At 38.2% G+C, this 27,099-nt stretch overlaps 1 protein-coding gene across 3 annotated transcripts; it reads left to right on the forward strand.

The window, feature by feature from the left end:
- The first annotated feature begins 8,681 nt into the window (after positions 1-8,681).
- On the forward strand, positions 8,682-25,264 carry pamr1a (peptidase domain containing associated with muscle regeneration 1a). Of its 3 annotated transcripts, XM_026937363.3 has the most exons (12): positions 8,682-8,932; positions 12,579-12,755; positions 13,918-14,043; positions 14,176-14,290; positions 14,385-14,602; positions 14,714-14,821; positions 15,609-15,791; positions 18,817-19,014; positions 19,102-19,168; positions 19,302-19,525; positions 20,198-20,529; positions 23,562-25,264. In XM_026937363.3, exons 1-12 carry the CDS (start codon positions 8,809-8,811, stop codon positions 24,102-24,104), a joined length of 2,415 nt encoding a protein of 804 aa, XP_026793164.2. In that variant the 5' UTR covers positions 8,682-8,808; the 3' UTR covers positions 24,105-25,264. The 3 variants fall into 3 exon arrangements, with proteins under 3 accessions (XP_026793164.2, XP_026793165.2, XP_053085585.1); XM_026937364.3 differs by lacking the exon at positions 8,682-8,932 and having other exon boundaries at positions 12,614-13,647; positions 13,918-13,996; XM_053229610.1 differs by lacking the exons at positions 8,682-8,932; positions 12,579-12,755 and having other exon boundaries at positions 13,660-13,996.
- The last annotated feature ends 1,835 nt before the right edge of the window (positions 25,265-27,099 follow it).

The raw sequence follows: 27,099 nt of genomic DNA on the forward strand, positions 1-27,099 counted from the left end.
CATGGACTGCACTGCAGAGGTTGGAATGAAGCTACATGTTTGTTCTATTGATAAGGATGACATGCAGGTTATTTGCAGATGCAGGGGGCACGTGAGGTTTGATCAGGGAGGAAGTTAGGGCTGGGGTCGAGGGGGAAAATTGACAAGCTTTACAGAAAGGAAGACCCCCCAGTAAGCACATTCCTCAGTGTAAGGTGCAGGTCTTAATGTGAGGCAAATCAGTGGCTTGATGAGGGAATTAGGTTGAATGTGGTTGTTAGATGGAAAGGCATTTAGGCTGGCTGAATTCTTATTCACATAAGTAGATTGTTGGAAGGGCATCCTTTCAATAATCCAAGATAGATGGAGAATGCATTTCTCAATTAAAAATAAACATGCATGTTAAGAAAGGATACTGACTGGATGACTGACAAGAGAGCAGGTAGCCTTGCTGGGGTTTGATGGGCGGATGATTAGCATTTTCCCCGTGTTGTCTTTTGTGTCTCACTGAAGGGAAGGTATGTTTGCTGTTTGAAGCAGTGAAAGTGTGGCACACATTGACCTCCACAGGGGGGTGTTGCTCATCACAATGACTCCTGCCTGGGCTTATAGACTCCACTAACTATTGTTTTCAGGTTCACTAAGATGGTGAAATATTTGTGTCAGTCTAGGCTTAGAGGGGTTTAATGTAAGAGGAAGTGGGTGCACTCCTAAGGGAATTGCACATGTCCACTTCCCCTTGTTTAAACATTCCTTAGTGCAAGGTGCAGGGCAGGTGATGGAAAGGCCTGAGGAGGGCTTGGCAAACATGCTTTGTATGCTTCAAGTATATGTATTTGTTTAATCAGGATTAATGTGATGGTTTGTTATTTTGATAGTGCTTGTACTCCATTGTATCTGAATCAGGTTTAATGTATGGTATTATAAAGTTTATTATAAAGTAATATATAACACAAGTTTTAGCGGAAACTACTTCAACAATGCTGTGGTATAAAGATATTTAACAAACAATACACGCAACATTTTAAGGTGTCATAGCTATATCTCTACAGAACAAATCAATGTTTATCAAACAAGGTCTATAATCTGAAGAGAACATCTGGGATAATTATTCAATTCAATTTTATTTATATATGTATAACATATACATTGAGACTTTTAACAATAGTCAACTTACTTGTCTCTCTACCCTAATGATCTCTGGGATAATTAAGGTAGCTGGAATTAACTGTTTCAGTCTGTATAAGTATGGATTCAACCTGCTTCATAATATAAAACACACAATTTTGGTTCCATATATCACTATTGAATTCTTTAAAAAAATTCTGGTTATATTGTAAAATTACAATATGACCAGCCAGAAAAGTGCAACATACTGTAGCTTGATAAAATGAGAAAAATCTTGTTGAAATTAAGACCAGAAAGGGTTACAAAAAGATTTCTAAAGTGTGCACTTCTCCTAAAGGGAAACCCTCTACTGTATTATGGGGAAACACTCTGTTGCAGGTTTTTACAAAAACCATTAAAGCTTCCTCCAAGGCACAGGGAGAGAGTTTAGCAGCTCTTTTATTCCTTAAAAGAACAATTTCTTTCTGTCTCAGGGCACAAAAAAATATTACTAATAAGACAAAAGGTTAACTATTGGAGAAAACAAACCAAAACCCAAACCTGATCATCAGCACCAGGAAATGTTAGGCTTTGGTTTTGACCTGTAGGTACAGCATGTTCTTCTAGTTATAACTAAGTGTTGTTTTGTAAACTATGCTTCTAATGACACATCAAAATTTATCAGTGAGGAAAAACATCCACAATAACAGGGCCTATTTCTTGAATATGCTTTAAAACAGAGCTCCACCTGCTGGACATTCAGGATTTGGTATTTAAAAAAAAAAAAAAAAAAGCTTTATGATTCAGTAGATAGCTTAACACAGAGGTCCACCTGGTGGACATTCAGGATTTGGTTTAAAAAAATAATCCTTTATGATGCAGTAGGTGGCAGTGTTACAGATCTTGAATGGGTTTCTTAATTCCAATAATTCTAACACAGGTGCTTTTAGTTATTCGATTCCTCCAAACAGACCACTTTTAGGATTTCTTTTTTTAATAGTGCAGTTCAGTTGGTCTTGATACATTGCAATGCATTTGACAGTCAGCACTGTACAATCCAAGCACAATAATACTGAAAAATATTAAATAAATATAGAAAAAAGGCAACTTTGCCATTCTGCTAACCTGAACGTAGTCTCAGGGTGCTAAACAAATCTCTTGTTGTTGGCAAAACATTCACAAAATAGCTCCTAGGAATACTGAAACTTGGGTTGAACTATGGGATCCTGACTGGGATGAAGTGGTTACTGAAGATGTTGATGTTGGGTTTGATTTGCAAAGAAGATGACAAAAATATCAGTGCTTGCATATGTGCATTATATCCTCAGCTGCTAAGGGATTGATAAAATGTTAAAATGTAAGTCTTCTTTGTGTATATGTGTGTATGTGTGATGTTTTTTTATTTCTTGATGGGGATCAAATGTACCCACAAGGATAGGAATATCAGATAGTTTTGACCTTGTGGGGACATTTAGCTTGTCCAAATGAGGGAAATGGCTTTTTTTTTTTTTTTTAACTCATTCACTCACTTTCAGTTACCACTTTATCCTGGTGGATCCAGAGTCTATCCTGGGAACACTGGGTGTGACATAGAAATACACCCTGAATGGGATGCCAGTGCTAAAAAAAAAAAAAAGAAAAGAAAAAAAAAGATAGTAAGACAAATGGGTGTGTCTGTGTGCATGATGACTTGGGTTGCTGAGTCAGCCATGTATAGCAATGATCAATAGCAGGGAGCGAGTACATCGGAGTAAATGAGGGAGAAAAGACATTTTTTTCAATTAGCAAATGCGTTGCATTTAACATTGTCCTCAACTTGCAGATGATTGTTTGTATATATACAGGTGAAATGAATAACATTGATCTCATTACAATGGCACCTGTCAAAGGGTGGGATATATTAGGCAGCAAGTGAACAGTCAGTTCTGGAAGTTGGTGTGTTGGAAGCAGGAAAAATGGATCTGAGCAATTTTGACAAGGGCCGAATTGTGATGGCTGAGTCAGAGAATCTCCAAAATGGCAGATCTTGTGGGGAGTCGCCTGTATGCAGTGGTTAGTACCTACCAAAAGTGGTCCAATGAAGGACAACCAGTGAACCAGTGACAGGGTCATGAGCGCAGAAGGCTCATTGATGTGCATAGTGAGCGAAGGCTAGCCTGCCTGGTCCGATCCCACAGAAGAGCTACTGTAGCATAAGTTGCTGAAAAAGTTAATGCTGGCTATGATAGAAAGGTGTCAGGACACACAGTGCATCGCAGCTTGCTGCGTATGGGGCTGCGTAGCTGCAGACCGGTCAGAGTGCCCATACTGACCCCTGTCCACCACCGAAAGTGCCTACAATGGACACATGAGCATCAGAACTGGACCATGGAGCAATGGAAGAAGGTGGCCTGTTCTGATGAAATACATTTTCTTTTACATCATGTGGATGGCTCAGACCAAGTACACCCCTTTATGGCAACAGTATTCCATAATGGCCTCTTTCAGCAGGATAATGTGCCCTGCTACACTGCAAAAATTGTTCAGGAATGGTTTGTGGAACATGACAAAGAGTTCAAGGTGTTGATTTGGCCTCCAAATTCCCCAGATCTCAATCCGATCGAGCATCTGTGGGATGTGCTGGACAAAAAAGTCCAATCCATGGAGGCCCCACTTCGCAACTTACAGGTCTTAAAGGATCTGCTCTATATATGTGTGTGTATATATATATATATATATATATATACATATGTGTGTGTGTGTATGTACATATATGTTTAAAGAGAGAGAGAGAGAGGGAGATGTATGTCAGAAGACATTGTCTACATTGTCTTCGTTCTTTCACAAACAGTTTAAATAAGTTGTTAAGAAAGTTAGCAAATTGCTGTACTAAACTCTCCACAAAAGAGCGTTTTTCCAAAACACTGCAAGACGTTTACTTCTCAACAAGTAATTTAGGCTAAAGTTAAAAAGGAATTGGTGGAATTGCTTTTTAATATCACCTCCAGTTTAATAAGTTCATATTATGCAAATGACTCCACAGGGAGAAAAGTGATTACTTCATTTGTGTCTAATAGACTTCAGGAGAAAGTAGTGTGTTGTGTGAAAGAGCCATTTTCCTACATGATAAATGTGGCATGAAAGCAGAAGCGAGGGAAGGAGGAGGGAATGTGCCGCACACTTATTTTATTTACTTTAATTACTCTTTTGTTTTATTCAGTGTGGTGGTTAAATAGGGCATAGGGAGAAAGTGCATAAAATCTATTTTGAAGTGTTTTGGGTGTTCTTCAAACTTCCTTGAGAACTCGGGGAGAGAAAAAGAGAATGTGAAAGATGGACAGTAAGAAGTGTGCTTTCTTTTCAGAAATATAGGTTTACATTCACTCATTGTCCACTTTATTAGGAACACCTGCATGCAGGCAGCAGCACAATGCTTAAAATCATGCAGATACAGGTCAAGAGCTTCAGTTAATGTTCACATCAAACATGGGGAAAAATGTGATCGCCGTGACTTTGATCATGGCATTGTTGTTGGTGGCAGATCTGATCAGATACAGATTTGAGTATTTCGGAAACTGCTTCTCTCCTGAGATTTTTGCACACAACAGTCTCTAGAGTTTACACAGAATGGTGCGCAAAACCAAAAACACTGAGTTTCTGAAAGTGACAGTTCTGTGGGTGGAAATGCCTTGTTGATAAGACAGGTCAGAGGAAAATGGCCAGAGTGGATGCCAGGAAGCTGCCAGGAAGTCAGTCTATAGTAACTCAAAGAATCACTCTTTAGAACCGTGGTGAACAGAAAAGCATCTCAGCATGCACAACACATCAAACCTTGAGGTCAGTGGGCTACAACAGCAGAAGACCACATTGGGTTCCACTCCTGTCAGCCAAGAACAAGAATCTGAGGCTATCATGGGCACAGATTCACCCAAAAACAGGAAACAAATAAGAAAAGTGAAGGTGGAAATTGTGACAGACGTGTACACTGTGCAGAGGTGGGAAGTAATAAAAAACAAGTACTTTGTTACTGTACTTCTGTATGTTGAACCTTTCTCTCACTTAATACTGTACGTTTGACTTTTACACACTACATTATTAAATTTACAAACACCATAATCACTACATTTCTTTGAAATCATATATTTTTTAGTATAACTTTATACTAACTTTCAGTATCAGACAGCTGCAAGGAGTTGGTATAAATTCCTCACAAATCTGTCACATTCATTGAGGCAATTTGTATTATGTATTATTTGTATTATTATCATGCTAGCTAACATTTGAGAGCTTAGGAATTAAGTTGATGTTTGTTAGCTATAGCTAAGTTTTTCCCAAATTCAAAGTTGTACTTGGACTTTTACCAGAGGATTTATTTAGATAAGTAATTGCACTTTTACTTGAGAAAAGAATTTAGGGCATTTTTATTAACTCTGACCAAAGGTAAATGGGAATAGGTGCAGACTTTAATAGCATTAAAGCATACTGTCAATGATTCCTCCAATCCACCTCACAGTATCTTAATCTGAATGGCACCTGGCATAAGGCCATTATTACCAGGCAGTGTATCTACTTGTATCACTTTTCTCTGTATCCTGCTGCCCTAACGTCCCACCTAAACTGGACTGAATTGAGCCTGAGACAAAAAAAAATAAAAAATCCCACCACCACTTTGTTGTAAAATATCTTCAAATCTGTAACTGTTTCCCAGCCAGGATATTGTATATTTGTATCTATAACAGAGATGAACAAATCATAACTCTATTAGCTAGCCCACCAGGTAAGTAAAAGCTCCAGTATGCTTGCCTAGTCTCGTGTTTTGGTTGCTAAGAAACCTAACTGACGAGGTTAAAAAGTAGTAGCTAATGTAACGTAATAATATATGGCGAGTTACAGACAAAGGAAAATGACTGAGTGTATGATCATTATCCTCTTATTTTGCTCAGTTTACACATACCTGCGTATTCCTGTTTCTCAAAAGAACTGTCACAGTTCACTGTTAAATAGTCAGAGGAATGACGTCTGTCCACTGCATTAGTTAATTCTAAGTTGTAAGATACAGATTTTTTCCTGTGGCTCATCTGTTTTGTAGTAGACTCTGTAATACACAATTTACCTGTGATAATAATAAAAGGTTGTGCAGTCCTGGGTTCCTTTCAACACTTTAAAGCATGTCATGCTTGTGCGGACATGCGAGCTGTTACACTTGATCAGACGTGTCTGAGACAAATAGGAAGAGACTGACCAGAGCTCGAGGCCACAATATAGTGCTTTAGTCCCAGATATGAACAGAGAATGGGTTTCCTCAATACAGTTCTGTAAACAACCATGTTCATGGAGTTCATTTCAGTTGATTTTTTATTTTCTTTTTACAACATTACCATGTTTTCCAGGTATTAATGGCAGCAATAGTTACTTCACAATAAATGCAGCTCTGCTTTGCCTTTCACATTTATCCGTTCAGGGCTTCTTTAACAGTGATTTTGTATTTTAGAGGTAGTCTCACCTCCCAGACTTTTCCAGAACATTTCATTGTTATACATTAAGACATGTTAGGTGTGCGGTATTGAGCTTCAGTGGAATGTTGGAGATGAAAATATTAGACTTAATGTATTAAAAGTGTACTTTGCTACTTTTTTGTTTCTAAGCAGTGGCAGCATTTTACAAAAATGTTGCTTAAGTCAAAATGAAGTCACAAAATATAAGCATATATAGCATATGGCCTCTGTTTAATAGTATCTCACACTATATGAGCATTATAGCACCATAAGGTCTCAAATGCCTATTGTAACCAAATATTCCAAGCACAGGAGCACAATAACTGTACAGAAACACAATTAATTTCAGACATTCATTTTAAAAAAAATGTGATAAAATCTTAACTGTTGCTTATGGGACCACTCTGTCTGTGACATGGGCAATTAGTTTATAACTGGTTGTCATTATACACTGTCAGATTTAGTTAACTAACTGTTCAATAATGTTTCTCTTTCTTTCCCTCTTTCAGCATCTGTTGTTTTATGTCATTATAGCGCATACTATCTCTTCACTTTTGATATTTACCTACACTTACACTTATAGGTCATTTTGGATAATACCCATAATAATTCAGTGCACTGTTTAATCCAGACCCTGACCATAAATCAGTTTGCCTCAATGCAGTGCTTAGGCAATTGCCATACTCTGTCATATGTAAATGCAACCTGTGAACATAACATGATATAAGTCAGGAATAAAACACAACAGGATGTGCTGTTATAGGAACATAATCATTGATAAGATGATATGATGAGGCCTGATGTGAAGTGGGGTTACTCTTGATTATTTTCCTATAGCAGTATATCCTTAAGTGTTTTATTCCTCTTATACCGCAGCAATTTGCCAACACTAACAATGTTTATTTATTAAAGGATTATGTCATATTTTTTTTTCAATCCCTTTATAGTTACTTTTAACGTTGTGGAATATCCATGAAACGAATTTGTGTGATGATTAATGAATCAGTCGTTCCCTCACCAGCATCCCTTTTTTTTATCTCTCTTGAAGTTAATAAAGCAAAAAAAAAAAAAAACAGCTTGTCATGTTACTGAGAAACTGCAAAGCCCTCTGTGCTGAAGACTTTCTTGTGGTGGAAAATTTCAATTTGCAGCTTTTCCTCTGTTAGAGGAATCCAATACTGACTCTGGAGATGCCTTCCAAAATGCTAAACAAATGTCTCTTCACAGAAATCCACACCATATCAACAATTACACATCACATATTTTTAAATCCACTGATATGGAGCATCCATGATCCCTGTATAAGTTGTAACTATAGAAACTATAGATACACTGTGCATATCTACAAATCAAAAAGACCAAAAATAAACCAAAATATCACATAAAGTGCACCATCTGTGAAATGTTTGAGAAATGTTGATCACAAGATATTATTTAAAGCAGTATTTAAAGAATACATTTCTGAGAGTCTATGATGTGTCTGGTACTGTAGTTCCAGTGCAAGACCAATTTGTGCTTCTATTAAGGACAGAATGTCTGGAGCATGGAGCAGTTGAGAACATGGAAACTCGGTGTCCATGGTAATTCAAAACAAACGAGTCAGCTGCTTTAAGACTTAGTGCATTCATGTATGATCATTTCACTGAATAAACAACTTACTTATGCAATTGGTGATATCAGGCTAATACAAACAGAAACATTCTTCTGACTTCATTCTTCTGGTAATCACTATTACGTGGAACATGGAGAACACGAGGCATTGAGGCATTTACATGTCTATTACTCATTTAAAATATTTTAGGAAAAAAAACCCAGAAATATACTTTTTCATTGTCTGTCATAAGTCTGTCTTTACAACCAACACATGGCAGGATTCAATGCACAATAGTTTGTGAGGCTTTTTTTATGTATATATAGCTGGCTGTATGTTTCTGTGTGTGCTTTTTCATGCTGAATGTCAGTACGTGTAAGGGTTTGTGTCTAAGTGTGTGTGTGTGTGTGTGTGTGTGTGTGTGTGTGTGTGTGTTTGTGTGTGTGTCAGCAGAGCAGAAGTGGCAGTGTTGAGAGAATGGGTTAAAGAGGCTTGCTCTGGATCAAAGTCTCTCAAAAGCTCTGTTACGTCACAGCAGCAATTCAGTGGTGAGTCTTTCTGTGTGTTTCAGAGAGAGTTGGATGAGAGAGTGTGAGTGAATGAAAGAGTCTGTGGGCAGATAAATCAATAGTAGGTAGTAGAGTCCTTGGTCAAAGAATGGTCTTGTTCATAAAAAGCAGAAGATTCTGGATGCTTTCTTTACATAGACAGCAAGCATGTGCGCTACTTCTTTTCTTATATGCCCTTCAGTTCTGCTGTTCAGTGACAACCTGGCCATATGGTAAGAGCAATTTATATACAACAGTCTACTGTGGTGCTTTTCTTTTGTTGGACTTTTCTTTTGTTAGCTTAAATATTTCCACAGGAAATTATGCGGTATGTACTTGTGCATGGTTCAGTGTTTAAGCTTTTAAGTGTTCAAATGTTTCCTTAACCCATTTTTCTTATGCCTGATCTTGCTGTGTTTATGGATAAAAAAGGGTCTAAATCTCCATAGAAATGAGTAGTCATTAGTCATTGACCATTGCTTGATGATGAATGTGCTCTGGAATATGCAGAGGTATGTTGAGAGGGGAGGGAGGAGTCGCTGGAGGATCCAGGGTCATGCTCCATGTTATGGTCCACAGCCGTTCAAATACGTTCTGCTCCAAGGCACTGTTTCTCCAAATGAGAAAGACAGAAATCAGATAAGTAAGCCAAGAAAGGATGGCTGGAAATGCTATTTGGGAGTAAACTGAGGAAGTTGAAACTGTGATGTTCTATTTAGAGACCCTTCCATCTGAAAATGACATTGGATGTATTTTTATTTTATTGTATTTTATTTATTTATTTATTGCCAGAAGAAGATACCACTATTTTGGTCTTGGTACTTAGTAGTATTTAATTATAATTATGAATAATGAGAGGTAAATTAGTTGAGTAGCATTACCATCTCACAGCTCCAGGGTCCCCAGTTTGATACTGAGCTTAGGTTACTGTCTGTGCAGAGTTTCTCCTGTTCTCCCCGTGTTGGTGTAGGTTTCCTCTAGTTTACGCCCACCTCTGCTGGTAGGTGGATTGGCTATGCTAAATTGCCCCAGGCATGAATCTGTGTGTGTGTGTATGTGTGTGTGTGGTGTCCTGTGATGGACTTGAGTCCCATTCAGGGAGCATTCTCACCTCATACTCATATCCCATGTTCCCAGGATAGGCTCTGGATCCACCATGACTCTGATCAGGATAAAGCAATTACTGAAGATGAATGAATGAATAAAATGAATTCAGTAGAGTTGCATGGGAAGTCATTCTGCAGTTGAAGAATCTGCTGTAAATTCTGCAGTTGTGGAATATGCTGTTCCTTTTGCGTATATTTTCCAATAATGCTTACAGCAACACTCATGACAGGTGATTAATGATTGATGCCAATAATTAGACAAGAGTGCTGATGATCTATCTCATTTCTATGCAGCAACGCTGTAGCCAAGTTACACATGCTATTATCTCATTGTTTTTTTAGAGAGCTGTGGCTTTTACATAACACAAGTGATTTATTATATGCTGAAGGATCTGTGTTCAGGAACTGAATATGAACATAATGAGTCTGTGTGTAAGAAAATGTGGAGTGCTCAGAAAACAAACAGTCATAGTAGTTTGTCACGGTGTCCCATTCATGGCATTTCATCCAGGGTGTACTCCCAGGGTGTGCTCCCGGAATACACTCCAGATCCCCTGACTCTGACCAGGATAAAGTGGTTACTGAAGATGAATGAATGAAAAGAATGAATACAATCTAAAACATGCTCCAAGAGGAAGTCTGTAGCGAATGTAGCGAATAAGCGATCCATCTGCAATATGACACGAGTGCTGACTCTCTTAGAAGACTGTCCGAGTATCTGGAGAAGAGGGATCTAAATACATGGATATGGTCAGATAGGTTAATCCTAGGCAAATCCATATTTTAATTTCATGTAGTCTAGGACCTGCTAGAAATTAAAACAACACAAGCTAATAAAAATAAACTAGAAAGAACAACACACAATAATGGAAACTATGGTTTAAGATTACAGTAGACATGAACAAGGCTTCACAAAGAAACAATAAGCAAATGGGTATGTACACATAGACTAAGAAGACACGATGAGATGCATTTAATGACTGTATATGGGTGGATCTTGTAACATGGGTTTGAAAACTGTAGCCAAAATGTCTCTGAGGCCCTCTAGTGGCTTGCTGCAGTATGATTTTTAACCCTGCCCATTCCCATGTTAGTGAACACGAAAAGAATACACTAATTATTTTTGTAGAGTCTTCTGTAATTTTTCTGTAAGTTCAGTTGACCTTAATATCTCCTTACAATGAATACGATTTATTTGAGTTATTTGATGATAAATAAAATACTGAGGTTGATGAGGTTATTCAAAGTTTTGGGTTGGGCTAGACATGACAATCGAGCCTCATGAATGCATACACACTTTCCAGCACAGACCTGAAGCTCTCTTACTGCCCAAAGAACTTCATTTAACACTTTAGAACTTTGAAGATTTACAGTATTGACAGCTTTGACAGTTCTATAGCAAAGCCATGTCTTGTTCTTCAGTTAACTGTTGTAACAGACCCTCAGCAGGGAGTTCTGTGCAGTTTTTCCACTACGCTGCTTACTTAGAAGTCTAAGCTGGCTCACTGTACTGATATTATAACTAGCAAACCAATGTGAGTGAATGAAGAGATGGCATAAACCAAGGCAGCTAACACTAGCTAAATTTCATACCAATTTATTGACCTTATGACCTTAGCGAACACTTGGTAAAGCCAGTCACTCCTTTTTGAATGAACTCCACTGACAGAACAAGTGGAGCATAAGAGTGATCTTCTCTATTCAGATGGGTAACTTACTCTAGGCATCAAAGCAGTAATTTTTATTCCTCAAAAAATTGTTTGTGTTGAGTGTAAATGTTAACTGCGGTTTAGCAGTATACATTATATGACCGAATGTTTGTGGACACCTGATCATAACATTCATACACCATGTGCTTGTTGAACATCCCATTCCAGATTTAGTCCCAATTTGCTGTTATCCTCCACTCCTCTGGGAAGGCTTTCCACTACATTTTGGAGCATAGCTGTAGGGATTTGCCCATTGAGCCACAACAGCATTAGTGAGGTTGGGTGAGGAGGCCTGGGAGGCAGTCACCATTCCAGTTCATCCCAAAGGTGTTCAGTGGGGTTGAGGTCAGGGCTCTGTGCACGACACTCAAGTTCTACCACTCCAACCTTGGCAAAACATGTCTTCATGTGATAATGACAATGTGCACAGGGGCATTGTCGTGCTGGAACAGGTTTGTGCCCCTTAGTTCCAGTGAAGGGAAATTGTAATGTTATAGCCTACAAAGACATTCTATACAGTTGCGTGCTTCCAAATTTGTGGCGCCAATTTGGGGAAGAGCAACATATGGGTGTGATGGTCAGGTGTCTGCAAACTTTTGGCTATATAATGTATTTTTAGTTGGTACCATACATTAGTTATTTATACTTACATTACTTTGATAAAAATAATGGATCAGCTAGCTAGCAAATGGTAGCTCAGACAGTCATGACTCAAAGCTCTAAAATCTTTTCCTGACAATGGTAAAATCAATGCACTTGTGAAAATTATATGACTATATGATTATATTTTACCATTTTACATAATAGTTAATAATGCTGTACTTGCAACTTTGCGTGCGTGCTCCCGACATTAACAAGTATAGTGTTCATCACCAGTATGGGAGGGTGGGCAATATGGACTGGCTCCAATGACTCTACTGTGCAAACTCTTGCCCCTGTGCCAACTCTGGCTCCAGGGGGCCAGTTAAGTTTCAGAACAGAGCAGGAGGAAAAACAGGAAGCTGGAAACAGAATATTTCACAATACATTTTATACCCATTATTTATTCTGTATGTGCTTTTCAGTGTCCAGAGCCCAGGAGGATAAGTGTCCAGGCCCTCGCTGGAATGCCATGTGTCGCTCCTGCTGTGAGTATGAGCTGATCCGTTGTAAATGTCCATCTCAGAGGACACGGGTGGGCTACGCTGTGCCCTGCTGCCGTAACGACATCCACCAGTGTGACCCCTGCATCATCCACCAGGGTATGACTGAGTCTGTGCAGAGTCTGTGGCTGGGTGGGAAGTGATCCAATCAGATTTATTCAGACCAAACACTGTTAGAAAAAGCTGCTTTACAAGTACATATTTGGTAGCTACTGAGACTAAAAGTACAAATGACATACCCCTATGGGTACTAACCTAGTGACCATCCTAGTTAGTTTGTTTGTTAGTTTATCTATCTATCTATCTATCTATCTATTAAATTCTCCTTTCTTACAGGTCCCTAAGCTACTGCTTATACCTACAAATGGCCATGCTAGTTATAAACATTGCTAATTTTTTTTCCTACCAGTTTACAGCTGAGTGCAAAAGATGGACTAGCTTTCACTATTTCATTGCATCAAGTATCATAATTGGTCAACGACATATGTCAATATTTTAACAATGAAAAAATAAAATGTGGGATGTGCATCTAAAAACTTTTGTCTCTTGTTTCATATATTTCTGAATGATGGATTCTGAATGAATCTTCTACATCTCTATTTTTAGGTATAGTCCTTGTTTTGGGTGTAGTCATAACGATAAATAAATTGCTAAAAAAAGGTTATATAAACAGTGAGTCAATGAGGGAGTGCAGGTGAAAGTTCAGATGACCTGGAAGTGGCCTAGTATTCTGGTGATGGGGATCTCTGGTGGTGTGGGATGGAACTGACAGGTGAGACAGGTTACAGATGATTGCTATTATTTTATTGCCTTGACTGCAATCTGCTTTGCAACCTGCTTGAGAGTTTGAACCTGTACAAACCTTTGTTACCTTGCAGCAATGTGTTGACAATTCTAGGTTACTCAACACCTTAGTTTGGCACATTCTACTAAATTAATGAGCACTCTATGAGGATACACACTTTTGAGCTTGCTATGTCACCACATTAAGGTAACCTCTGGCTTAGATTCAGTTAAAGAACATAATTTTGTTTTTCACCCAGAAAGCAATGGGGATGCAAACTTTTGCAATCTGTGGTATATCTTTTGCTGAGAGTGACTGCTATGTAAGTTAGTGATGTACAAATTACAAATCCTTTGAAAAAATGTCCTTAGTCTATGTCCTTCTCGTCACCTAACAAAAACTACTTGTCACCCTGCCTCAAATGTCCTGTTTGACATGGAGCAGATATTGACTTCTTGTCTCTTTTTCTACTCTCAGGCTGCAATGTGTTTGACAACTGTAAGAGATGTAATAATGGCACATGGCAGGCAAAGGATGATTTCTACGTCAATGGAAGGTACTGCACTGAGTGTCGTCAGGGATGGTCTGGAGGGGACTGTCTCAGTGAGTGTCCTGTTACGGCACAGATTTCAACCCTAGAAGGGCTTTGCTCGTAATCAACAAGTTGTGATTTCTCTTTAAAATTTTTTTTGTTTTCTTTGCGTATGTATGTTTATGTTGCTGTTTTTACTTCAGAATGTGGAGAAGTAATACGGAGGCCTCAAGGTCATGTGACCCTGGAGAGTTATCCAGTCAATGCCGAATGTGACTGGACGCTACATGTGAGCAGAGGGTTGGCCATGGAATTCAGGCAATTCCCTTTTCCCTGGATTATGACCTAATGCCAATCTCACTTATTACAGAACTCCTTTGTTATTTAATTTAATTTTTTTCATCTCTTGCAGGTTTACAATGCTTAATCTGGAGTTTGATCACAGGTGTCGCTACGACTTTGTAGAGCTCAGAGATGGTGACAGCATTCACTCGCCTCTGATTGGCCGATACTGTGGAGACAAAATCCCGCCACCAATCAGGAGCTCAGGAGACTCACTGCATATCCATTTTGTGTCTGATGGCTATAATAATTATGATGGTTTCTCTGCTACGTTTCAGGAACTCTCAGGTGCAGTTTACAAACACAGGTATCTATGTGTCTGGTTAAAACCACAGAGTGTCTTTTTATTACAGAACACACAGTGTATGTCCTCACTAGCTTGGATTTTTGTGTTTGCAGTGTGCAGCCCCAATCCTTGTATGAACGGCGGTATTTGCTCACTGGATACATTTAAAACTTTCCACTGTGCTTGCCAAGCAGGTTTCACAGGCCTACAGTGTGAGAACAGTGAGTGTCGCTGATTCAGTGGAAAAAATGTACATAGTAATCATGTGAATGGGGTAAAGCTGCAAATTTGCCTTTATGTGTGCATATGACGGTGTGTATGTGTGTGTTTGTGCATTATCCTATATGGCAGAATTCTTAAAGTTACAGTGGTGCAAATCATGACCCACCTTTATCAAAGTTATTATATTTAGTTTTTGACTGGTTTCTCAAATATAATGGGTTTAATCCAAGCCTCATTAACTCAGAAAATTATCTCTTAGAAAAAGAGGATTCTTCAAGGGTTCTTTCATTAAATAATTGTTCTTACCTTCCTACAAAGGATCTACAGAATCTTTAAGGGATAACCATTAAGGGTCCTATTTATAGTGTTGATAATGATATAGCTTATACCTATAAGATTCAAATTAACCCTATAAATAAGGTTAATTTGAATCTTATACAGTAGGTATAAGCTATATCATTGTCATTTGAATGATATGGGTTTAAACAAAACCTCAGTATCTCAAGAAAAAGTTGCCTATAAATAATGTCAACATGGGCCAGATGTGATGTTGGTGGAATGTTCAGGAATAAAAAGCTTTATAGTACCAATTAATGGCCAGAATATTATTCTACAGATTTGACTACTGAGACAAATATTTCAATAGCTGGATTATTATGTGCTGTGGGGGGTTGGGGGTCTGGGGAATTTATATTACATTTAAAATTGTCCCTGGCTGCACAAAGTTTGAGAACCCCTGCTATATGGCATGTCATTCTAATAAATCCACCTTGTTTGAACAAGCAGAAGCTGGCTGTGTAACCCCTCAGAAGCCTGCTCATGGGGACCGTTTCCTGCAGTATGAGAATGGAAACATTGCCACTGGAGTTCAGTACCTCTGCTATAAACCTTACAAGCTCAGAGGAGTCTCAAGGAGGATCTGCCTGTCCAACGGTACCTGGAGTGGGACAGCTCCCACATGCACCAGGGGTATGATTGACATGATTCCAGTTTAACTTGTGCATGCTTGGTTGTTGACAGTGACTGACAATTATTTTTTAATTTTCTTAAATTTGATGATGCATTGAGTGTGAAATTCTTTGCAAGGTCCGGTTAATTGTGAAAAACCTGAAATAAAGGTTAAGTCAGTGATTTTGGTGCATGTTCACTGGGTTGAAGCTCAATATCTTTGGAGTTTTCCATCCAAAGCCATACCCCCAAATACAGTCAGGTCCATAAATATTGGGACAGTGACACAGTTTTGGTAATTTTGCCTCTGTACACCACCACAGTGGATTTGAAATGAAGCAGTCAAGATGTGACTGAAGCGTAGACTTTCAGCTTTAATTCAAGGGGTTTAACAAAAATATTGCATTAACCGTTTAGGAATTACAGCCATTTTTTACAGAGTTCCTCCATTTTCACAGGCTCAAAAGTAATGGGACAATTGACTGATAAGCAGTTTCATGGCCAGCTTGTGGCCTGTTTCCTCCTTATATCATGATAAATTAAGGAGATAAAAGGTCTGGAGCTGATTCCAAGTGTTGAATTTGCATTTGGTAGCTGTTCATGGGAACTCTCAATATGCCATCCAAAGAGGTGTTGATGCAAGTGAAGGAGGCCATCATTAGGCTGAAAAACCAAAACAGACCTATCAGAGAGATAGCAGAAACTTTAGGAGGGCCAAATCAACAATTTGGTACATTCTTAAAAAGAAGGAATGCACTGGCGAGCTCAGCAGCACCAAAAGGCCTGGGAGACCACAGAAAACAACTAAAGTGGATGATTGCAGAATTCTTTTCTTATTGAAGAACAACCCCTTCACAACATCTAGCCAAGTCAGGAACACTCTGGAGGAGGTAGGCCTATCATTGTCAAAGTCTACAATCAAGAGCCACCTTCATGAATGTAAATACAGACGGTTTACCTCAAGATGCAAACCTCTGGTAACTCTCAAGAACACAAAGGCCAGATTAGACTTTGCTAAAAAACCTCTAAAAAAAGCCTGACCAGTTCTGATGCAAGATTAACTTGTACCAGAATGATGGAAAGAGAAAAGTATGGAGAAGGAAAGGAAGGGCTCATGATCCAAAGCATACCACATCATCCGTCAAACATGTGGAGGCAGTGTTATGGCATGGGCATGTTTGGCTGCCAATGGAACTGGGTCACTGGGGTTTATTGATAATGTGACTGTTGATAGAAGTAGCAGGATGAATTCTGAAGTGTACAGAGCTATACTTTCTGCTCAGATTCAGTCAAATGCTGCAAAACTGATAGGACAGTGCTTCACAGTACAGATGGATAACAACCCAAAACATACTGTGAAAACAGCCCAAGAGCTTGGAAATTAAATGTTCTTAAATGGCCGAGTCAGTCACCTGACCTCAACCCAACTGAGCTGCTTTTCACTTACTGAAGACAAATCTGAAGGCAGAATGGCCCACAAACAAGCAGCAACTGAAGATGGATGCAGTAAAGACCTGGCAAATCATCTCACGGGAGGAAACTCAGCATTTGGTGATGTCCATGGGGTCCAGACTTCAGGTAGTCATTGACTGCAAAGGATTTACCTCCAAGTAATAAAAATAATCCTAATATTTATGATTATATTAGTTTGTCCCATTACTTTTGAGCCTGTGAAAATGGAGGAACTCTGTAAAAAATGGCTGTAATTCCTAAACAGTTAATGCAATATTTTTGTTAAACCCCTTGAATTAAAGCTGAAAGTCTACGCTTCAGTCACATCTTGACTGCTTCATTTCAAATCCACTGTGGTGGTGTACAGAGGCAAAATTACCAAAACTGTGTCACTGTCCCAATATTTATGGACCTGACTGTATATATATACACATGCTCCACCTGGGCCGGAGTGCCTGACTGCTAGCTCTGAATCAGGATTGACAGACTAGTAGAGCCTCCTTGTCCTGACTGGTGGTCCAGATCGTTTGTCCCATTTCACCAGTTTTTGGAAACCAGTGTTTCTCCCCAAATACTGTCTGTTGCTTCCATGTGAGAAAAACTTCTCCAAATATTACAAAAATAATGTTCTGACTTGAAAATCATTGACTACACTTTAAGGTATGTACATTTTGAATGCTGAGTAAAGCTGTATATTATAAATTGTCACTTGTGTGTCCAAGAGCAATAATACACCCATAATGAGCTCACATTGTCATCATCATTATTCAGTGTGAAGGCTTATTTTGGAGCATCTAGTACTGAATACAATAGTTTTATCACAATTCTTTAGAAACCCTTATACCACTGCACTGTTGAAATTTCAAATCTAATTGGTCAGAATGTGTTGAATAATTTTCTGTAACCACAAGTGTCTAGTTTATATTAATGCATTCATTCTAATAGATTAGTGTTTCTATAGTGACGGCTTATTCACAGGGACTTTTATGGCAGATGCTCCACAATAATCTAAGGTTAACAATAAATGGATAAAAATGTGTTATTTAACAAAGAAAAACATATAATAGTGGATATGGTTGCTCGCTTCTGTAAGAAGATGTTTATTTAACATTTATGGAAGGGTCTCCAGTGTCAGCACGTTGTAGTGGTCTGTTTCAGGACTTCTGATGTCTCATTAACCTCACAAGCTGCACTTTTTTTCTCTTATTAACTCGCAGAGAGAAAAAGAGAGTAGCGGGTGGGGGAACGAAAGTGATAACAGGAGCTAACTTTTCTCGCAGATGTACCACAACATTAAATGTAACTACAACCAGATTAAAAAATGACATGAATGGTAATCTTTGACAAAGTGCTGTGGTACAAGAGCAATAAAACAATTTGGGACATGCTGTGATTATTGTGAAATAATCAACTCTTAACTGTAACTCTGTTTCACACTGGGCTACACCTCACCACTCTGTCACTGATTATTTCTCATAACAACACTCTGTTGTGTTTTATTGCACATATAGTCTTGTCAAAGCTTAGCATATCAGCATATCAGTGGATGCTAACCCATCTTTTGGTTCTTTTTCACTGTTCTTTGGAAATACAGACACAGACGTCATTAGAAAACAATGTCCTCCATTATCACAACTACATCATGGATACTTCTTAAAAGTTATTGGCTCAGATGGTGCTATCAAGAGCGTGGAATTTTCCTGCAATAAGTCTTATGTTCTCAGTGGAAACTCCAAAAGAACATGCCAGCTCGATGGCACCTGGAGTGGCAGGCAGCCACAGTGTATCAAAGGTGTCTGTCTTTTTGACATATCACAATAGTATGAGTCATTCAGTATTTCCAAACTAGATCAATCATGTTCCAATGCCTGTGTTGCAGCTTGTCCGGAACCAAGGATTTCAAAGCTAGTGCGTCAGAAGATCTTGAAGCCCCAACTTTCTTCAAGGTACACACAAGAGAGACAGAGAAACTAATTGCCACTTCATTAATCTAACTAAGTGGAAATGAATTACCACTTAATTAAAGATTAATATTAATCTGAAACATGCACATCCTGAAATATCCATTTTTTTTTTTAGAAAGAGTCCACTACACAGGCTGTACTCCTCCCTCCACCCTCATGAAAGAGAAAGCAGCAGCAGTATAGAGATAGCGCAGGGTGAATTACCCACTGGTTTCCACCACCTCTACACAAGCATAGAGTATGAGTGCATCTCTCCTCTGTACTGGTACTCTGGAAGTGCACGCCGTACGTGTCTAAAAACTGGGAAGTGGAGTGGACGGCATGTCACCTGTTTACCAGGTGGGGGCAGCACACACATTCGGGCACAGAGAAGTAGGGCTTTGGTTCAGATTACTATAGGTATAATTAAACAGCCATATATAAGCTGTTGCTAGGTGATATGTGGTACATTAGAAAGGGAACAGATTTGAATAGAGAAATGCAAGTCAGCCTTGATAAAATCATAAGTAACCTGCAAACCTAGCTTTTAAAGTAAATTTCTACCTAGTCTTACATCCACATTTAAAAAAAAAAAGTTACATGGTTACATTCTCTTACTGCTTAATAAGCTAATACAGTGTTTTACTCAGTTGATGATAATTAGTTATGAATACATTATTTACACTTGAGACAAATTTTTAGCTGATCAAGAAACATGAACGTATCCAAGTATGAAGACATTATAAACATTGTACAGATTGAATAGATAAATGAATACGAAAACAGATAAGTGTAGGAGGCATACTATTCTTCTTCTTTGACAGAAATGTGTACAGGGCATCTGGTTAAGATTAGAGGTGTGGCTCAGGAATGGGATTCCAACAGAAAGTTACATGGAATATCACAGTTCTTTATATATTATGCATTACTGTTACTAGTCATTTTATAATCACTGAAACTGGTAGCTGGTATTTGACTCAGACCTTTCAATCTCACTGTAATGGAAGTTAAAACTGTTGTTCTCCTTTGCAGTGTGTGGTAAGCTCTCATCCAAACCCCAGAACCTGGCACAAACCCATTGGCCATGGCATGCAGCCATATACCTCCGTCCCTCTGACCACACCAGTCCCTTTACAGGGAGGACCAACAGGCAAGGGGACGTGTTTTCCGAAGATGACTATGACGACTGGCACCAGAAGAGCATGGAGGAGACGTGGCATCTGGTGTGCAGTGGTGCTTTGGTGAGCCAGCATGCTGTCCTGGTGCCAGCACACTGTGTAACTGAGCCTGGACAGTCTCTACCCAACAACATGGCTGATCTAAAAGTAGTGCTGGGAGAGAATAAGAGGCTTCAGCACATGAAGGTAGAAACTCTCACACTAACACTTTGATCTAATCTCATTCAGGAACATCAGGACTTCATGCAGTAGGGTCTAAAAGACTGAGACTACATTGAAAATCTGGAATATTTTTTTATTTAGAATGGGAAATAAACAGAAGGTTTATTTTGAATTTTGAAACAAAGAAAGTAAATGTTCAATACCTTGAATATTTCGTATTCGACATTCATCATTTCATATTCATTTCTAGGTACCTATTTAAATGTAAGCAAAGTTGTGATTACTGACCATGTTAACTGCTTTGTACAAAAGGTTAGATTTTCCTCATGCCTAATCTCTTTTACTGAAGCACGTGTTCAGACGACACTTCAATGGATTTGATCTAAAATGGATCATAAGGTTTTGCACACACTTGTGGAGTCCATGCCAGCTCGAGTGCACACTGTGACTAAAGCAAAAAGGGGACATACCAAATACCAAATGTTGTACTTTTCACTCAAGTTGTCAGTAATATAATTTGTAATGAAAATTTTTGTATTAAATTAGAAAAGAATGCAAAATAGAAGCTTTTTTACTAGCACTCTCAGACTTTTGGACCCCACTGTATACTGTAGGATCCAAAGGTCTGAGTGTATTATCTACAACTTGGTCATTTCATAGTTATCAAAATCTAATACAAAGGTTTACTCAAGCGATATCTATTCAGAAACACAGCATAAAATCACAAGTTGAAAATGCAGATCCTTTAAACTGAAATATATACAGCCTGCCCATGCACAGTTTGCTTAATTTATTTTTTTTTATTATTTTGATTACATCTATTAAAGGATATACAAAACAGTATACAGAATACACTATATAGTATACAGTCTATTTAATATAAAGTATAGTAAATATACTGTATACAGTATATTTAAAAAATATTAAGATGAACAATAGCTATAAATTTGCATTAATATTAGGACATTACTTTTCATATGTTTTTTTGTTAGTATAGTAATATACTGTAGGTTTTTTCTGCATGGCAAGTGCTTCTTCATCCTTAAAATGCATTATATACAGTATATACACAGACTGGTGATGAATCAAAAGAAAAACCCGAATAAATGAGTACAGAAACATAGCAAGGGCAGATACTTCTAGACAGGTGTTCTGCATGATATAATTATGCAATTAACATCTTGATGCTCTGTGGCATAATTAGAAGGCCTCGTTGACCACAATTCTGGATCAAGATGGCAAGAGGAAAAGATTTATGCCTTTGAAGGAGGGTGATTTATTGGGGCACAGATGGCAGGAGCTTCAATCAATTGCAACAGTGACTAAAGTGACATCTGCATTTGTAGTTCAGTAAATGGGGTTGGAAATTGTGGCTAAGAGCACACATTGGATGACTGTGATGCTCATGCATTAGAGCGCTATATAAGGAAAAACTGAAGACTGTTCTTCAGGTGGAGACTGAGAATGTCAATCCAGGACGTGATCAGACTGTCAATCCAGTGAACACACACACACATTTTGTGTGTGTGTGTGTGTGTGTGTGTGTATATATATATTTCAGATTTTTATATATATATATATATATATATATATATATCTATATATATATCTATATACGCACACACAAAATGTGTGTGTGTGTGTTCACTGGATTGACAGTGAAATATATATATATATATATATATATATATATATATATATATATATATATATATATATGTGTATATATATATATATATATATATATATATATATATATATATATATATATATATATAATTAGTTAGTAACATATTCAACGACGGGCAAGGAGGAGGAGGGAACCAAAACATAAACTTTCAGTTGAAACTCAAACATAAACTCAAAGATAAACTTTAGTCATAAATGGAACATAAAACACAAATGTAAGGCAAACATAAAACATATATATATGAGAGAGAGAGAGAGAGAGAGTGAAATGAAGCAATCAAGATGCGATTGAAGTGTAGACTTTAATTCAAGGGGTTTAACAAAAAATAGTGCATTAAATGTTTAGGAATTACAGCCATTTTTTACATAGTAACTCCATTTTCACAGGCTCAAAAGTAATTGGACAAACTAGCATAATTATAAGGATTATTTTTTAACACCTGGATGCAAATCTTCTGCAGTTAGTGACTGCCTGAAGTCTTAAAACCATGGATGAGTTTCCTCCCTTGAGAGAGAGAGAGATTATAGTAGGGTTGCATAAACCTCATTACACAGACAGATGCACTTTTGAGAGTTCAGTAGTGCAAAAACCACCCAAACTGGTCTACAGAGATGTGGAAAAAGGGGATGAATGTCATTTGAGTCAAGTGTGTGAGTGCATGTATGTGTGCGTACAGAATGGTGCAGAACTTAATGCTTGCTTAACCCCTACAGAGGCACTCCATTCATGTTATGCTGTGGGGGTAATTTGCTACGATTGTTTGAGTTCACTTTTACACTTAGAGGGAAACATCACTGCAAATGATTACAAAGTGTTCACCTTTTTCCTGTGAAATATTACTATCCTGATAGGAGTGGCATCTTTCAGGATGACAATACCCCATCTACAAGGGCACAAACTGAATGGTTCGATGTATATTAAATGATGTAATTGAACATTTTTGGGAGACTTTGGACCAACCACCACCATCAACAAAACACCAATTGAGAGAATCGACCAGCCGAGGGCCATCTCCTTAACTTTGGTTTTGTCATTGCTGCCATAGCAACAACTAGCATTGCTACCGAGAGACAATTTGCATTGCCATCCTAGATGCTATTAATGTGATGTCCATTGCTGTCGAAGTGTCTCACCAATGGCAACGAGAAAGCCTTACAAAAGAGCTTGATGAAATGATCAGCAAATCTTTTCTTGGTAGTATTGCAAGTTGTTGCTATGGCAGCAATAACACTCTTGATACTTTAGAAGCCCATTGAATAAATATTCTGCTTTAAATATCTAAGCATTTTCATAATCACCTTGTTTCACCCCCTACAGCTTTAGTAGTATTTCCTTGTGATCTGCAGCCCTGCCTTCTTCTCTACAGGTCTCAGAGATCCTGGTTCATCCCAGCTATGATTCTACTAGGTTTGACTCAGACCTAGCTATACTGAAGCTGGTGGAGAAGGCGAGGATCAGCGAGATTGTTTCCCCTGTGTGCTTGCCTCGTCTGCAGGGAGGGGAGCTAAGTGTGAACCAGGCCTATATCACCGGCTGGTCTGTAGCAAGAAAGCATGAAACACACTCTCAAGTGGCTCAGACTGGAATGATTGAACTAACCGATGTGTTGCAGTGTGAAAGACAGTATACTAAACAAGGGCTTCCCAATAGCATTACTGATAATATGTTGTGTGGGAGGCAACATCCTATCAGCTCCAGTACAGTCTGTCCTGCCAGATCAGGGGGAATCATACTTGTACCTACTATGCCACAGCACAGGAGAGCAGAGGAAAGTGTCTCGGAGTCTATCTGGGAACTTCTGGGCCTGGTGAGCTTTGGCTACAATCTGCAAAATTGTAATCCACACTTGTACACTGTATACACTCGAGTGGCCAACTTTAAGAACTGGATTGAGAATAACTTAAAGTAATATTATTTGCTAAACATACAGATGTGACAAATCAGGTCATGGACAATAGTGATGAAACTCATTGACTGTACATGGTATGATTTTATAAGTTATGAACTGCTGATGTCAGGTGATATTGAGAGATGTCCAGAAGGAAACAATACTACTACTCAAAAGACGGTGCTGTACAAATTCTGACACATTCTGGCTCCAAGCTGGTCTTTACAGTCTTTCTACAACGACTCTCATTTTGTCTTTAGACAATGTGTCACACACATAATAAGTGCCTTAGCGTAATCATAAATCTTGAAGTGCATCACTGCAAGCCTGATATCATGAGATGATAGTGTATTGCCAAACTTGTTTGTACCTTTACACGCACAGACAAGAATCTTTTGTCTGATTGTTATAAGATATATAGAAAAAAAGGCCTCAATCATATTCAACTGCTTCCAACCTATACAGTTTCAGTAGCATTTCAGCAGAATTTCCTTCTGATCCACTGCCCATTCGTTCAGATCTCAGGTTCCTGATATATTATAAAGGCTCTTAAGGTCCATATGCTCATCTTTTGTCTCTGTGTATGATCCACAGGGTGCTTATACATCTCTTCCCACGTTTATTTGGCTTGATCAGTAGTCTGATGTTGCCTGGATCAGTAGTCCAATTACATGCAGACCACCTCACAGTTTCACATTAAATAATGAAAATCAATTAAAAAATTCAAACTGTGGGGAGGCCTATGATCAATCTAAAGCAAGAGTAGACAAATTTCTTTCCCACAGCACCAGATCACTTGGGCCAGGAATTGATTCAGTTTGCGCTCCTGATTCCTGCAATATGACTCATAGAGCAGACAACAAGAATACTAGTATAACAAGTATACATGGTAATTCAAAGCAAAAACCAACACTGAGCAAGCTTTTATTTAAAAATTAAAAATAGCACATGTGCGGTCTCTTATGTTTTAATCATGGCCTAAGGCCCACAGCCTTTTCACAAGCCAAAACTCACAATGTTTTAGTTCTGATTATTAAGAATTAACGTCAGCCCCAATGATTAATGCTTTAAAATCTGCACGAATGGGTTGGGTAAAAGAGCTCAATATTGTATTCTGTACCATCATCCATCATTACACGTTTAAACCAAAACACATGGCAATAAAACTTTTTTTAACCCAGTCCCTTTGCTTGTATTTTTACCTAATAGAATAACAACAGGCGTGTCATACAATAAAAGTGCTCTCAGAATATTTATTCTGTATAAAGCCTTAAAGAGTGTGAAGATGAAATGAGAATTAAGTCATGGTAGTGGTTATAAGATGATAGAGTTATTTCTAGGGTTTTAAAAGGGCTCAGTGCTGATTGATGATCCTGTGTTTCTGTAAATAGACACCATACAAGATTAGGTGGGGTCAAGAAGGATCAAGACCACTTGCATGTCTATGTATATGTGCATGCAGAGGACATCCTCTATAAATGTGGCAAAGCAAGAAAAATTGTTGGAGGAAGTTAGCAGATGTGAAGGACAGGAGCTGCTGAGTCATGGAGTGTAACTGGCTATTATCTTTCAGCATGCAAATTTTCTCTGTTATCACACCAGTTTAACTGGAGATGAGGCTGCATGCAGGGTCATGTTCAAATGTGAACATGGGCAAAATGACTTTTCTGTTGTCTATTGACTTTTTGTGGAACCACCACATAAATAAATTTAATATTCAGTAGAGCAAAATCTTCAAAACAATAAATGATTTAGGTGCATCACTGTCAAAATGGGGTGCTAGGACCCTCAGGGATTTGTAAAACCAAGCCAAGGAGTACATTTAGTTACAGTGGTGGAACTCAACTTGTTATCAAAGTTATTGGCCTTACTGGTGAATTCTTATAGGCATTAGTCAATTTGTCTTAACCTGAACAGATTTAATCCAAAACCAACTCAAAAACAAGGAAACTGTTAGAAAAATTGATTCTTTAATGGTTCTTAAAAGGGGACAACCTTAGGCCTGAGTCTTCATAACCACTTTAATAAAAATTCATTTTGAGTAGAAAGTGCAGAAATGAAAAAGCTCTCTAGCTCAAATAAATAGCCAAAATATAGTTTTACACATTTAAATAGTGCTCAATATTTGAATACAATGTTTGTAAAATACTGTACAGTTATATTTTGAGATTCCCTTAATTTAAGTGATTTTAGGTAACTATTTTTTTTATTATTTTGTTAATTCTTGCAATAAGAGAGTATTAACAGTTCACTGTAAGGATCTGAAGTTCAGTTTTTTTTTTTTTGTTTTTTTTTTTGGCTCATACTGAAGCTACTGATCTCTGCTGAGAGAGAAAAAAAAGCCACACATATGCAAAAATCAGCATCACTGCTGTATGAAACATACACTATATGGCCAAAGGTATGTGGACAACTAACCATGACACTCATATATGAGCCTGTTGCCACAAAGTTGGAAGGTGTAGCATTATGATTTCCCTTCACTGGAACTAAGAAGCCCAGCCCAAATCTGTTCCAGCATGACAATGCCACTGTACGCAGAGCTAAGTTTATAAAGATGTGGTTTGCCAAGGTTAGTGTGGAATAACCTGCACAGAGCCCTGCTCTTGTGGCTGAATGAGCAAATCCCAACAGCCACGCTCCAAAATCTAGTGGAAAGCCTTCCCAGAAGAGTGGACGTTATTATAACAGCAAAGGGTTTAGCGTAACCCTGAATTAGCATAGTACTATATGTTTTATTATTATTTCTTTTGTACGTGAAAAAGTCATTAGCTGTTGTAATGCGCTGAAGCAAAGTACAGCTGTTTTTACTCTCCCCATTTCAAGCCATCACTCAGCTATTTCTTAGAAGTCTGTGTTGTTGCATCATAAACATTGTCATTGATTGCAAGAGCTGTGCATATCAAGTAAGCCTAGTATGAGCGTTTTATCTAGGAATCTGTTCTTTTACTACTTCTGGCTCTGTTGTGCTGGAGAATAAAGCTAAAACAATAAAAATGAGTTGTCTAATTACTTT

The sequence above is a fragment of the Pangasianodon hypophthalmus genome, chromosome 25, assembly GCF_027358585.1.
Source record: "Pangasianodon hypophthalmus isolate fPanHyp1 chromosome 25, fPanHyp1.pri, whole genome shotgun sequence".
Taxonomy (NCBI): domain Eukaryota; kingdom Metazoa; phylum Chordata; class Actinopteri; order Siluriformes; family Pangasiidae; genus Pangasianodon; species Pangasianodon hypophthalmus.